Source organism: Ambystoma mexicanum, chromosome 3q (genome assembly GCF_040938575.1).
Source record: "Ambystoma mexicanum isolate Mex_15411 chromosome 3q, UKY_AmexF1_1, whole genome shotgun sequence".
NCBI classification, from domain to species: domain Eukaryota; kingdom Metazoa; phylum Chordata; class Amphibia; order Caudata; family Ambystomatidae; genus Ambystoma; species Ambystoma mexicanum.
In genome coordinates, this window is record NC_090926.1 from 1,143,880,782 (window position 1) to 1,143,895,801 (window position 15,020).

Genomic DNA, 15,020 nt, shown 5'->3' on the forward strand with positions numbered 1-15,020 from the left:
ACAAACAAATCCAACTCTTAGACCTTTTAAGAACGAAATGCGTAGTGTTCACGATAAGTAATAAAGTGTTGTTGGGACAACTCTATTTATGCTAAGAATCTCTCGGAGACAAAGTATGCAAATATAAAAAAAGGGTAAGGACAGTGGGTACACTTTTTCAGTAGGTAACATATTTTCAATCAGATGCTCTTTTACTTCAGGTACCAAAATCCCAGGGCAATGACCATTATAAAATCATTCAACATTCTCACTAAACAATAATACGTCTTTGGGGCCCACACATTCGAATGTTCATTTCCGTAGCTGGTCACACAGTCTCTTATCAGTTCTGTACGAGCGGCTGCAGGCATTGATGTCTTCAAACTGATAACCCCAATGTTCGTTGCTGGCGACACCTCGGCCGCGCGAGCAAGCCCTCGATGATCCTTTTCCTTCTTAGAATGCACAGCTGAACCATGCCGTAAGTCTATTTCCTTCGGCGCATATCGTACCTTACTTTTCCCGGTACTGATTGACCCGGAAACAATGTGTCGTCACTTCCTGTTAGGAGCAACGTATCAGAGACAAGTGAAGATGCCGAATCTGAAACAGCAGTTCCGGATACAAAACGTTTGCAGAGTATGGAGACAAAATGACAGCTTCACCAAGCCTCACGGGCTCAGGGGGATTCTCCGACACACTCTCGGCACTACTTACCGCTTTGTGATCGTTGGTTGCAGTGCTGGTAAGAGGTTCTGTATCTTCTGTAACGTGTGGCACTGGGTGTGGAAGCTTCTTGACGTAGGATGCGTGGATCCAGTGCTTCAGATTATCCACTCGCACAGTAGGCTGTGTGACCAAAAAGAGCTTGATGTGGGCCCCGTCAACAGAATGCGAGGCAAGGCGGATTTCTCGCATCTGTTAATAAAACAAAATATACTTTTTTAAGTTAACTGGTCACGACGTTTAATACAGGACAAATACTCTGCATACATTTTCCATTCTATGTCTTTTTGATAAGTTTCAAATACTAACTGGCCTCCCCTCCTTGCTTTCATTCAGAGAAGTTTTTTCCACCCCCTCCTTTGGAGGGGGTCATCTATATGAAAAATAGAGCACTATTACAAATTACTAAGGATGCCCTATTTGTTTTATCCCAAAGAAGTTCTAATATCTTGATCATCGTGTGAATGAGACCACGAGCCATTGTGATCACAACCCAACTCCTTTCTTTATCACAGTCCGCAAAACCGAGTACTCCAGTGTCTAAATTCTCTCGAAGTGGCATAAGCTTGCATATACCCCTTTTCTGAGTCAACCCTGTCATCTATCATACATATATTTGTGGGCAGTTTCCTAACATACATTTCTAGGTGCAAAAAAAAAAGAATCTGTTTAGCTGTACTGCCAGCAAAAGCATTTCCTTTCCCCACATCATTTGCTACCCTTCGACGCTTTATGCATTTCATGATTACTAGTTGGGTGGAAAATGTGAGTGCTGAGAGTAGCTAAAACCATCAGGGTACCATGCTGACCTCCTTATTTTCCCATTTCTCATACGAGGTCACGAAACCGCGTTGTACCCTTCGTTACCCCAAATCATAAACCACTTCAAAGGTATACCCGTTACTTACAAATATTTATTCTAAGATTTTTTTTTTAAAAAAAGAAAGAGATTTTCACAAGCTTAATTAGTGCAGTAATCTCTACGGCCTGTGCAGAGTTATGCAACAGTTCTCCTAGCTTCCAAGACCATGCCTATTTTGATGGTGGCATAAGTAGTAGTGGAGGTACAAAAACGGGAATCATTGAAAAGACAGCTCCCCTTGTAGATCGTTCAGAAGGTACAAAATAATCAAAGTAATCCGGTCTTTAATTTCTTAGTCTTCCGTATAGAAAATGAGCATATGACATTTCGTCATTGCAAGCAAAATATTTCAAGAGGGAAATTGATTCAACCAAATTTAATATGCAACACCTTCTAAATTTTGGGTATGCGGCACATATGGTCGTACGAAAATATGGTGTTGCATTCTGCGTTCCATTTCATGAAACATTTACAGAGTGAGGTGTTCTGTCGGAAAAAGGGAATATGGCCATGAACCAATTCCTCAATCTGCATTACAAACGCAGCAGCAGCAGCATTCGAGAAATTCAGCAAAAAGCACATGCAACAGGATCAAGAATGGGGGAAAAATGACGGCACGGTCTATTCTCCCCACCCCTCCATACTCCTGCGTAATACAGCCAAAAGCACATTCGTCACATCCATACACATACAACACAAAGGCCTTACTGTACTTTGGTGTGACCAAAACTATTACTGAACACAATGCAGTCTTGAGCAGCTCAAAGGTTTTACTGGTGTACCAAGTTCTATGGAAATGACAAAAAATGCCCCTCTCTGTCAATTCCAACATTGGCTTTGGGATCCCCTATTTTATAGTAAGAAGCTACACCTATCACGGTCTTAACTTCCTCTTATGTATTTGGGACAGACATGCTAGAAATGCTTATATTCATGAATTTGTTCAGGCGTCAGGCGTCATAATCCCTCTTTTGACAGGATATGGCCTACACAGGCGATTTCCTGTCAACAGCACTAAAAATACTTCATATACGGTATTGGATGAAGCCGTATGTTTCATGTCCTACTAACTAAATACGAAATAACACAGTATTCTCTTCATAAACACCCTCCAAATCTGTAATTAACGGAAAAGAGATAAGGTCGTCAGAATATTACACAGAAAGAAAACTGAATGAGCGAACGGTAACTTAAAATGCGTTAACCTGTCCTTTCAAAGCCCTACTATAATTACTTCAAGCAAAATATCCACTATTCTTTTATAAAGAAATGCCAAAAAGAGGCATTTTTAAGAGAGTAGGAACAAAAGGCAGCGCTACACTCTCATAAATAGCGCACAAACTGATAATGGAAACGGAGTAGAATCGCTTCTTCCACTTTCCTGTACTCCAGTGGAATCAAGCTATTTGCACAAGATTTTCTGCAAGTATCTCAATCACTCCCCAATGTACAAAACCGAAAGCTATATACTTCGAAATTCAGGTGACAAAGGCCTAACTGGAAAGTGTGAGACAGAAAATTCCTGAGGTGAAATCGTCAAATGTACTCCATCCGGAGAACCATAAATTGCCGCATTCAATTCCTTCCACAGCTTCAACCCCAACAAATTCTCTCCACAGTTCGTTTGTCAAAAAGGGACGAACAGTAACCCATAAATGAACCCAATGAAAATCAATTCGAAAAGAAATCAAACTAACTACTAGCGTACCAGAGAATCCAAAAGAGAAAAGAAAATAATGTTATTCTGTCCTTACGGTGGAAAGTCTGGGACCTCTGGATAGTCAGCGAAACATATCTCGGCCCCCTGTATTCATACTATGTCCTATTCCCCATCTTCGTTTCATCATAGAGACCCATTGTTCTAACGGGAATAGACATAGGTTTCAACTTCGAACCATCCCAACCGAACAATATGTTGTCAAAAGACAAGGTTTTCAGAAAGAAAAACAGTACAAGTATTAAAAAGGAAAAATATCTCTATTATTTATGTAAGGTTTTCTGATTATTTCAAAAAGCGAACTAAGAACTTCAGGTAAACTGGCTTCCCCCAGGACCCTTTATTCCAAGGCGGCCTCTGGGTCAGGTACCCGTGACACGATAGGTATATTTGACCTCTACTAAAGGATCAGCCATTGCACTTACTATTGACCCTGACCCTTCCAACTTGTATAAAGTTCAACTACTCATTACTCTATGGAATAGACTGACCTTGAAACTATATACTCCTACCTCCAATCCCTCTCACTATCTAAATCCGGGTTCTTAAAGGACCCACCCTTATAAGCAGGAAAAACTAGATCGAGCGCAAAGGGTGGCAGGGACGATATCGGGAACAAAAGGGAAAAAGAGGGGCTCCCCTATATATATATAATCATCAATTCTGCGGGACGGCAAATCTCTTTTTCATACCAGCGTCCGCCTTATCAGCTACAAGCGGAGCAGAGCCGCTTGGAAAAGAAAAGGGAGTAGACAAATGAATACCACAACTGAGAAAAAAGGAAGAGTGATTTCACTAAAACAATAACTTAGTAGTGGAGAAGCGATAAAAAGAACGGAAAGTACTACGGGAGAAGGAGCACATAGCGAGGAGAAAAAAAACAAAAAACATCATAAGTAGATACATAAGAAGGTGGTGCAGCGGCACCAGACCTTTATTCATTAAGAAATTCATCAAGCGATCAATCTAAGTAAAAGAAATCTTTTAGAAAGAGATATTTCATATACATCAAGCTGAAGAAAATCCCTCTCCATATGTTTAACAAACTGTGACTGTTCGCATTGATCATAAAATGCTTATTTTTCTTTTTAGGATTTATATGACGATGTACATATTCCTATTTATTTCTCAGATTTATCATTTCTGAATGTTCTATATGCATAGTTTCAAAACTACCGTGGATTTAACCTCTAAAATTAAAAAAACATATCTAGTTTGTCTGTGCCAAATATCTATCAAATGCTTTACTTCCAAATGCCGTTCTTACAATTCATAGAAATGCCAGTGGCCCCTCCTGTGGCGCCTGGTCGGCCAAATATCAAAGATTGTCTGGGTCTGCGGAGTAATGCCCTGAAACAGGCAGACAATTTCTCAGGCAAATCAGAATACTGGTGTTACCTGGTGGTAATTGTTCTCATGAGGACAATGCGCCAAATTCAAATATCAGGGTTGAATTAAGAATCGGGTCACGATTCACCTGATCAAAGGACTGGGAGGCCCGATCGGGTTACAAAGGACAGTCTAAGGAACCACGTGTTTGGTGATTTCTGCAAATTTACCCACCTCGACATATGGACCCTCGTCAAGGCGTCGTCTCGAGCTACGGCTCATCATTCAGGGATCGGATCATGCAGTACTGTCGAGGAGTTCGCGTCTTGTCCAGAGGGCTCTTTTTGTCATTGTCTGATCCTGGTCTGATAGCTGTGCCAATCCTCAACGAGACAACATCAATCTTGAGGGTTCCTATTCGGGCGCCATCTGTGAAATCAGAAATCAAAATATTGAGGCTTTTACACCATGCAAAGAGAAATACACCAACACGGGCTTGTAAAGATTCCCAGAATATTTATTGCAAAACTGAACAGTTAAAAAACAAAGTACACAAATTGCTATTCGGCCGTCAGTACACCACAGAGAATACCAGCAATTCAATGTGGGCAGTGAACAGGAATTACCATCTGGACATCAGCGTATTTATAGTTTTTGTAACGATGTCCAGCCTTCCACAGGTTAATCATACACGGGACTAGAGTTCGTGCCAGGTTCATTTCTAATTTACATATCTCATACATACGGGTTATTCCTAATACACTTTACTGGCAGCACACAATGGTAACAATATAGTTTCTGGATTTAATCTATCCCTCTTTATACATGTATTACAATGTAGGTCAACAGATGTTCGCGTACAATGTTCAAACAGTATTGTATTCACGGGTTAACATTGTTGTTACAAGCAATCCCTTGATCCATAGGTCAACGAAGGACAAGGTCTCAGTCCACGACCTCAACAAGTGGCCTGCAGGCAAGTTACACATTAGCAACATACAGAGGTCAAGACGGCCATGTTGTATTTTGGAATGACATCGTCCACCATTTTAACTCACAGGGTGACTTTACAATAACAAAACTAAAATGGCAGATTTACCTAAAATGGCGGCTTACATTGATTCAAAGGTCAGGACCTTGCGACACGGATTCTTTCGCAAACGATTTACAAGCAGCTTGGCGTAGGCCAATATACATACATTTTATGCAATAGGAGGCACGATATAATTTCTCTTTTGACAGGGACAGTGAGCTGCAGACTTGGTAGAGTCTCTCCCAGTGGTTACTCACCCAAGAACAGGTCATTGGGCTGTGTTCGTGCTGGTAGAGAGACTCTCAGACTCCCCCTTTGTTTTGCAATGCCGAGGACCCCCAACGTCTGTTGAAGCTGACCCCTGATAAAAACCTCCTGCCACACTCTCAAGTTCATATCTTCCTGGACTGTCTCCTGGCCATCCCTAACTGGATGGAAGAGCTTTTGAAAAAAATATTAATCCAAATAAAACTGAGATAGCCAGGAAAGCTGGAATCTGTATAAAAACTGGTAAATAAAACGAATGATAGATTTATTTGAATTTCGTTTTTTTCCAAAAATAGGTGCAGCTGAAAATGTCAAACACATCTACCACTCTGTACCATTGTAGGGAACCAGGGGACCGGGGTGTCCCCGGCATCGTTGTTCTTTACAATGGCATCAGGAGTTGCGGGGGGTCTTCTGCTCAGTTAAAAATAAAGTTGAAAAAACAGAAAAAAGGACCCTGCGGCACCGGTTCCCATACACGTAAGTGAAAGGAACTGGCATCACAGAGGGAGGGAGGAGTCGGCAGCACACAGTGAAGTGTGCTGCCAAAAGGTAAGTAAGGAGGTTGGGGGGCGCGGGTTACCAGAGTCCTAGAGAAAACATCTTTGGCATTCTCATTTAATAAACTGCCCACTGCTATCTTCTCAACGCAGAAGTCAGGGAATGAGAATTCGTACTGATGCTGGCTGCCAATAAAAGCTCAGGCTTACGCAGTGGTCGAAGTGGGCGGGAGCGGTTGGGAGCGCTGCTCCTCTACTTTTTCTTATTTAAGTTTTACTGTTCCTATACTTTTATTTTAAAAAGAAACCGTTTTAAAATAGAAGTGCAAGAAGTTGGTGAAACCTGAACTTCAGTGGACTGCATTGAACAGTCCCCTAAACAGGAGGCGTATTTGTTTAGGTGTTTAATGGGCATGCAGGAGGGGGCGTGGTGATGGGGTCTGTGTGGAGCAGCGGTAGGTCAGCAGGGAACATAGTTCCACTACTTCTTTTTGTACACTTCGACCACTGGGTCTACGCTATTACTAAGGTGGTGCATGTAGGTGTGCAGGTAAAAGAGTGCCTTGAAGAGCAGGGTCTTGAGTTCTTTCCTGATTCGTCGACATGCGGGGGCGGAGCATCGATTCTGAATTGCAGAGGAATGCTGTTCCACATTCTTGGGCTGTAGACAGACGAAGCATGCCACTGAGTATTTGGAATACCGATTGATCGTCTTCCTGGTGTTGCGGTTGCCACCCAAGATGGAGTGGAGTTTTTCGCCTAGGCATGCCAGTGGTTTTGCCTTACCTACTTTCTATCACACTCATTTAAAATGCTGTGGCCACAGAAACGGTGGGGAAAATGACTTCCCTATTTTCTTTGTTTCTTTGTCCGTCTTCTGGATTTTGATGGTCACTGTCATGTGGATTTACCACACAGGTGCATGAATTTGAAACACGTTGTGCCTGCATATGAGTGGTAAATCCTCATACAGTACTGCGCTATTGTATAAAATGCCAAACCCAATGCTAGCACCCTCCTGTTGTAAAGCACTTTGCTGCTCTTGAGTTAAGTTTACGCTTTCAGCAATACAAAAACAATGGGCATGGCCATTCCAGTCTCCCAGATTTAGTCAATTACAATTAAATGTGCTTAGTTTTCCTGCTCTTTCAGAAACATGTGGCGGCCCATTGTAATGACTATCAGAGTGGCGGCTATAATTGTTATTACACCCATCAGAGATTACCCCAAAATATCTGCATTCTGCACCTTAAGTCACAAGCATGTGGAATTTCAATAATCTACCCCGCAATCGCAAGGGAGAAACGCAAGGTGCAACCGGACAGGCTCTTTCCTGCGTCGATTCCGCTGGCCTCTAACTGAGCGCTGCAGGAACTGAAGTTGACGCAAGCTTGCAGGTTAGCCAATGAAGTGAAAGCAAGTCGGGTCATGTGACCCAACCTATGTTTTGATCAGGGCCTAAGATCAGGTACAGTAGCGAGCAGGGCATTGTTGCCAACCCGGTGAAACAAGATCAAGCGCTGGACTATTACTTGTAAGTTTGATTCAAGGAGGTTCTATCTTGGAGGGTTGAGACACCTGGAATCAGTCAATTTGTGCTTTGTTTGCAAAATGCGACTTGAGGTAGAGGTGGCTGCAGATGTGGCTGGAAACCCAAATTGTATGTGTAGGTGTGAGGAGTTCTTAATGATTAGTTCTCACTCTGTTTTGGTGGCGATGTGTTTCAGGTATGTGCTTCATGTCTGTGCTTGCATGAGTGCAATGCTTGCCCTTAGGTAGAGGATGTCAACAGCCGACTATTGTTTTAGATAGACTTATTTATTGGCAGCGTGAAGGAGGATCCCGTGATTGGTTAGTCGTTGGAGAGAGAACAGAACCCTGTGGGACTCCACACGTCACGGGTACGAGTTGTTACCTGGAAGGACCCCTTTAGACTAATTTGTGTTGCATGGCCAAAAATGCGCAGAAGGGGTGTCATCCTCCATGCCCATATGTATGTTGAGGAGTGCCCAGTGATCAACAGTGTTGAAAGCCATCAAGATCTCTCGTAAGGCGAGTTACCTGGTGCCACCACTGCTGAGGGCACCATCGTCTCCTGGGTTAGTGACCCCCCACAGTTCTGCACTGGATGGTAAATTCATACCAAAACAGGAGATCATTATAATTGTTCTTTTATAATGCTCAATTCAGTGGGTTTCATTAATATCAACCTCTTATGCCCAGCAACTTGTTTCTTAATTCTTTGCCGGTTGTGTGTCGTGCTTATGAGAGAGCTCGAAGGGAAACAAAGCCCAACCTCCGCTTAAAACAGTTTGGTTGTCTCTCAAAAATGACTCTGCCACAATTTGTTGCAAGAAAAAAGTAAATTTTTAATTAAATGATTCCACTCTTGTGGAAAAGCCCATTATGATGACACGTGCTTCGGTATCTCGTGCCTTTTATCAAATCTGGGCATTCGTTTTGTCAAAAAACGTGCATTGCTTTCTTAAAACAACAGACATGGATAGTTTCGTGCCCAGATTTGAAAAAGGCACGAGATGCCGAAACACGTGTATGGGATTGAACCCAGGGATCTGCAGCTAATGACTTGATCAAGAAACTATCCATGTGTGATGTTCTTTTAAGAAAGCAATGTAGGTTTTTGACAACCATCTTGTGCCTTGATAGGAGTCAATTGTTTATATCAGTCAAATGTTTAAATGTGTCTTTAAGCACACTCAGAGTTAACATTTTGCTCTGATTTTATAGGTGCTTCTCAGGTGACTGACAGAATAATAAAGTTGAACTGAACTGTTGAACAATTGAACAGAGTCTGAGACAATAAGTGCCGGGGCTCAGAAATAGGTTCCAGGGCTGAGCCCTGGCAAACACCGCCACAAATGAAGCGCTCAGTGTGGGTAATGATAACTCCCATCATTACAGCGCTTAGAAGTGGGAGGAATCAAGCGCACCAAGTGCTCCATAGAACAGCATTATATCAGGAGCACCCAGAGAGGGGGAATTGCCCCCTACTCTTTTTGACACACAGATTATCTGTGGTCCTCAGTTTTGCCCTTGCTTAGTGACACTCTCCCACCTACCCTTGTATGTCGCTCCGGCACCTCCCACGCCTCGCGGCGCCCTGTTATAACCTCAGTTCACAGAGCGCCCTGAAACAGAGAACTGCTTGTCTCTGAATCCTTGTTTATCCCGCTGAGGCATGTGAGGCCTCTCACGCCCCTATCCGCCCGCCACTAATGCGCACATGTTTACATTCTTCACGCCTCCTCGCGGGGCGTGCGGCTCAAGCCATCAGCAAACATGTACCTAGCATGTCCAGACACAGCTTCAGAGGGAGCAAAAGAAAGGTGCTACTGAAACCCTTGAAATAGGCCTTCTTTGGGAGGTTTTGCAGGTTCCGTGTAAAAGGCCCCTCTACCCATCACAGGAAAGACCATGTTTGTAGGGGTGGGTGGAACGTTCCACTCGGAAGCAAAAGCATTTGGAATGCCTCTCCATTCTGCTCCTTCGACCAGAAGGATTGCTGCTTGCTTTTAACCCCACGTTACGGGAAGGACAGGAGTGGAAAAAAAGTTGTCGCCAACCGAATGGTTGGAACGCAGTAGATTATAACCCATCACAGCATACAGGGTGTCCCAGTACCTTGATTTGCTAAAACGTTCCACGTGCCGTGCTGTCTGGAACGCTCAGGCCTCAATCATTGGGTAGAAAACGCTCAGGCCCCAATGATTGGGCAGAATGGCATTGGTTCCATCCAGTCAGAGAACCTGAGCGTGCCCCGTCATTTGGAGAGGCTGCTTGAGCGATATTCCACCCCTTGGCTCTGCTCTTTTGTTCCTCATTGTGGCGAGCAGTTGTTCATCCCTTACACCCCTACTGGTTCGGCGTTTTGTGCCCATCACATAGAGACCTCACATGGTTCATTGTGGCCTTGAAGGCGGGGAGAGAGGGAGTATTGTATGGAGGATTGTGTCTAGTTACACTCGTAGCTTTTGCAACATTGTGTCAAGTTCTCTGGGGTGCTCTTAAGTTAAGTTCTAGAGTTCTCACCTGGATGCTTGAGTCCACCTCTGAACCCCAGTACCGGCGGTGTACTGAGTTCACGTCCGGAGCTCTGTGTACTTGTCCAGATCCCCAGAAGTAGGCAGGCAGCCTGGGGGTGGCCCAGGAAGTCTTACTGGGGGAGGGTTACAAATCTAAATGTGTCCAAATGTGAGCGTGCAAGGAGAGGGGGTTCCAAGTGGCCTTCCCACTACAGAAAGGGTTAAACAAGAAGCAGTAGCTGCCAGTGAGCGAATACTGGCAGAAACATGGATTAGTGTATCAGGCGGGGGGGTGGGGGAGTTGGGGGAGGACGGGGATCCCGGGTTATGATATGATATGATATGGCATTTATAACGCGCCAATACACCAGGGTTACAGATAGAACGTATGTTTTCAGAAAGCGAGTACATTATCCATGGGGCAAATTCCTTGTAATGGGAAAGGTCTCGAGGTCTGGCAGAATAAGAGCACTGAGTAAGACAGGGTAAAGCTGGAGACCATTCTAGGTCAAGAGATGGCAGGAGATGGTGAGACTGGAAGAGTCTGCCCACCCTCTCCTGCTGTCACATTCCTTACTCTGGTTCTCCCCGCCAGTTCGCACGGCCTCCTGGGAAATTGCTTGGATGTTTGATGGAAGGTGTATGATATATGAGTGTGACCTCTGCTCCAAGGCTACGCTTGGGTGCACCACGTTTTGGTATTTAGCTTCGGTCGATCCTCAAGCCCTCCAGAAATAGGAAGCAAGGAGTCAAATACTTGCAAAGATGGCAGTCTGCTTGAAATAAGGGCGCCACCTGGGGGGCTTTCCCTGGAGCCCCAAACCTGCTGATGGCCAATTGTGTCTCACTGAGTCCCTGTGTCCACTCCTTGTCTTCGAGAGTAGGATTCTCGCACCTGTGATTGGCTGCTCTGACTTCCATTTTGCTGTCAGACTTCATCCATAGAAGACACGAAAGTTGTTCCTGTTGCTTCGCCAAATGGCCGACCCCAAAAATAGAAGCATGGCAGTATTTAGACTTCAGGAAAATGTAATGAAATCCATATTTTAGGGCAGGTGGTAGTACAAGAAGCTCACAAAACACACCAGGAAAGGAGGGCAAAAATAGCCAAGAGGTTGGGGTTCTAGGTCAAACCGGACAATATCCTGGCGCAGACCTTTCAACCCCATCCTAGAGTGGTGTTAAATTGAGCTGAAAGGAATCGCTAAGCATGACAAGAAGGAAAATATATGATACTTAAAAAAAAATGCCAAGAGCGAACAGATTCGAAGAAAAGCTTTCTAACAGCTCTATCGATCAAAGTAAATTCAAAATATTATTAGTTCCAATCCTTCGATCAAAGTAAATTAAAAATGACAATATTAGTTCCAATCCTCAATTGAATGAACCAAATGTCTCAGCAAAAATTATTTCTATGAACAACCCGTATCAGTAACAGAAAAACACGTTTATTCATCGCCCTTTTTTAAAGTGATCTCCGAAAGTCTTTAAAATCGATAACGATGATAAATTCCTAGACACTTTTCGTGAATTCTTCTAGTTCGACTGATGTTTTAGACACCCCATAAAGCATTTCTAGAGATTGCTGTTTGAATGTAAAACGTATTGAACAGTGATAAACAATCGACACCACAGTACTTCAGACACCAAAGCCAATTGTCATGGTCATGGTATCCCTAGTCGTTTTCGGCTGAGAACACATTTGACACGTGTTCAAGGTACAACCTAGACAATTTGGGATGCCCTATGGTCACCCTCGTCCAGCGTTCCATGTCACGGCTCTGGGTACCGGCTTAATGACTTATCCGGTTGCCGGCGTGCGTCCTTCTGTTGGCGCGCATCCTTCTGAAGGAGATGGACTCATGGGGCTTCTGTCTAGAGGTTGATGAAATGATATATCCCCGACTTCCGAGAGTCACGTTCCTCTAGAAATTCAGAGGGGAACCCGGAAGCAGACTTTGAGGGAAAAACACACATGTAGCAATCGCCTTATTAGCAAGAAATTGTAAAGAGTATAGTACTGAAATATCCCAAGATTCAGCTCCTCTGCAGATTACTGACTGAGGAAACCAGAAGTGCTTGTATAAGGGCTGAATGGCCCAACCCTCCACAGGGCCAATGGTAGCAGAGGGCATCATCGCGGAGGCAGCCAAGGTGTCGTAGTGGATTTGCACGGGAAAGAGTGTTGCTGAGGTGCATGGGTGTAATTTTAGGGGGGGGACAAGGATGTTTGTCCCCCCCACCATTTGTGCCACACCATTTTGTTCCACTCATTTGGCATGGTCCCCTTTCATTTACATGTCATGCCCCCCCACCCCCAAAACCCCTCAACATTTTCAGCAAAGTTACTCCATTGCTGGGGTGGTGGTGTGCACTTTTCTGATGTGTCTGTGTACAGAGCATGCTCAGAGAGGTTTCCTTCTACACACAAAGACTGGAGGTTGTTTCTGCATCCCGGTACAGTGTGTTTGTGTAGCTAAGGGGCAATTTGTATGAAAACTCCAGAGTCTATGGTCGGAAGAACCTTCCTCCTATTCATTGAGGGAGTGGCAACCTCATGCAGCTGGATATGAGGTCACGAGGTCCTCATCTGACTTGAGATCCGGCAGTGGAGGGCGCTGTGCTCGTTTGAAGAAATGCCCCGTCCATGTCTCCATACTTAGTGCAGAGGGTGGGCCTCAAGATGGCTTCTTGCCCAGACACCGCAACAGCTTGAAGGGCCTATGGCGGTCATCTGCATCATGAGTTGAGTTCCATAATGGGGCCATGGTGAAAAGGGAATGCAGACAACAAGACCCAATCCTATCGTCACAAAACTCTTCGTTCTCTCTACACACTACCAACTCCCACTCTGCCACTGTCCACGAAGACTCTCCTCTCTCCCCCGCTGACCCGTCCATCATTATATGCTTCTGGGTTTGTCACTTGGAGGGTAAAGCTCAAGTAGTGCGGTAGAGACACACTAGGGGACAGTACTGGGCAATAAGTCTTAGGCTACCATGGCTGACCAGTTAACTTTGTTGGAGATTCTCACAGCGCCTTGGAGGCCATGTTCTTATTTCTGTTATTTGCCCTTCACGGTCATGAGCATGTGCTGCCCCTTCCACAGTTGATCCCTGTGCCTTGTTCTAGACTCTCATTGCTATTCTATCATTTCACACAGTCTCTTGCATAGTTCTAGGTTATCCACCAGCCCTATTCACATTGTGCTAGGCAGCCATAGCCGGCCGTGCACCTTGATGTATGCCATGTCCTCTTTCTCTTACCTCCTATCCCACCCTGTACTTCATGGTAGCCATGTCAAGGTCGTAATGCTTGTTACACATTTCTCTTTCAGAGCTCCATGGTACGTCCCTGTTGACCGCAGTAAGATGTTTGCCCCGCACCAGCAGAACTCATCTCTGCAGCTCCTGTATGATGTCCTGGAGGACTCCTGCTGCAGCGGCTCCCAAGAGCTTGGTAACGCCTCTGCCTTGCCGGGCAGCGACGGTGAAATGCCTGTGTCCACTCAGCCCGTCTCTTCACGTTCCCGGTCGGCGGCCATGCCTGGCTTCTCAATGACACTGGGTGCCATTTCCAATATCATCGCGCTGGTGATCCTAGTGAAGTCCTATGCACGCTTCCGGCGCCGATCCAAGGCCACGTTCTTGCTCTTCGCCAGCAGCCTGGTGATCACAGACTTTGCCGGCCACATCATCCCGGGTGCCTTTGTTCTGCGGCTCTATGCTGTCCACATGAAATGGAAGGAAATTGACCAGACAGGCTCTGTCTGCCAATTCTTTGGTGCCTGCATGGTCTTCTTTGGCCTCTGCCCAGTCTTCCTTGGTTGCATCATGGCTATGGAACGATGCATTGGCGTGACGCGCCCACTGCTGCATTCTTCAATAGTGACCTCAACCAGGACTAAGCTAACCCTGCTGGGCCTGTGGACCTCTGCCCTTCTCATAGCTCTGCTGCCCATGTTGAGCTTCGGCAAGTATGATATGCAGTACCCAGGCACCTGGTGCTTCATTCATGTCAGCAAGGCATCACCCTGGACCGAGATCAGTTTTGCGCTGCTCTTCTCTCTGCTCGGACTAGCCTCTCTCTTTGTAGCACTGGTATGCAACACCGTGAGTGGCCTGACACTGGTACGCGCTCGGCTGCGCAAGCGGAAGTGCACGCGCCGGGCAAAGTCCCATGACATTGAGATGGTGGTGCAGCTGGTGGGGATCATGGTGGTGTCCTGTATCTGCTGGAGTCCCATCCTGGTGAGTGAGTGTCGAACACCTCTGGGGGCCATGTCGACATGGCCGCCACCACGACGTATCTGCATGACAGAGGCTGTGCCTACATGGGAGATGTACCAATGCCATTTGCTGCATATTTAGAACAATGAGGTGTCCATGGACAGTGATGCCAAGTCCTTAACCAGGTGTTCAGAGTGGTGATGTTACCATTCATTCTATGGTACATTGCTGGGTGCAAATGCACCATGGCCTCAGGTGCACAGCTAGAGAGGAGAGGTCACTAGTGCATCACCACAGGCCTGAGGGGCGATATCACCATGGTCCTTCGGAAAGGT

The 15,020-nt window shown here is 45.3% G+C and overlaps 1 protein-coding gene across 1 annotated transcript in view; it reads left to right on the forward strand.

Annotated features, from left to right (window-relative positions):
• Window positions 1-15,020, forward strand: part of PTGER1 (prostaglandin E receptor 1) — a 114,370-nt gene that overhangs the window by 47,531 nt on the left and 51,819 nt on the right. Inside the window, exon 2 of the mRNA XM_069603958.1 lies at window positions 13,794-14,706. Coding sequence (XP_069460059.1) covers window positions 13,828-14,706 — 879 coding nt within the window. The 5' untranslated portion in view covers window positions 13,794-13,827. The remainder of the gene's footprint in view (window positions 1-13,793; window positions 14,707-15,020) is intronic.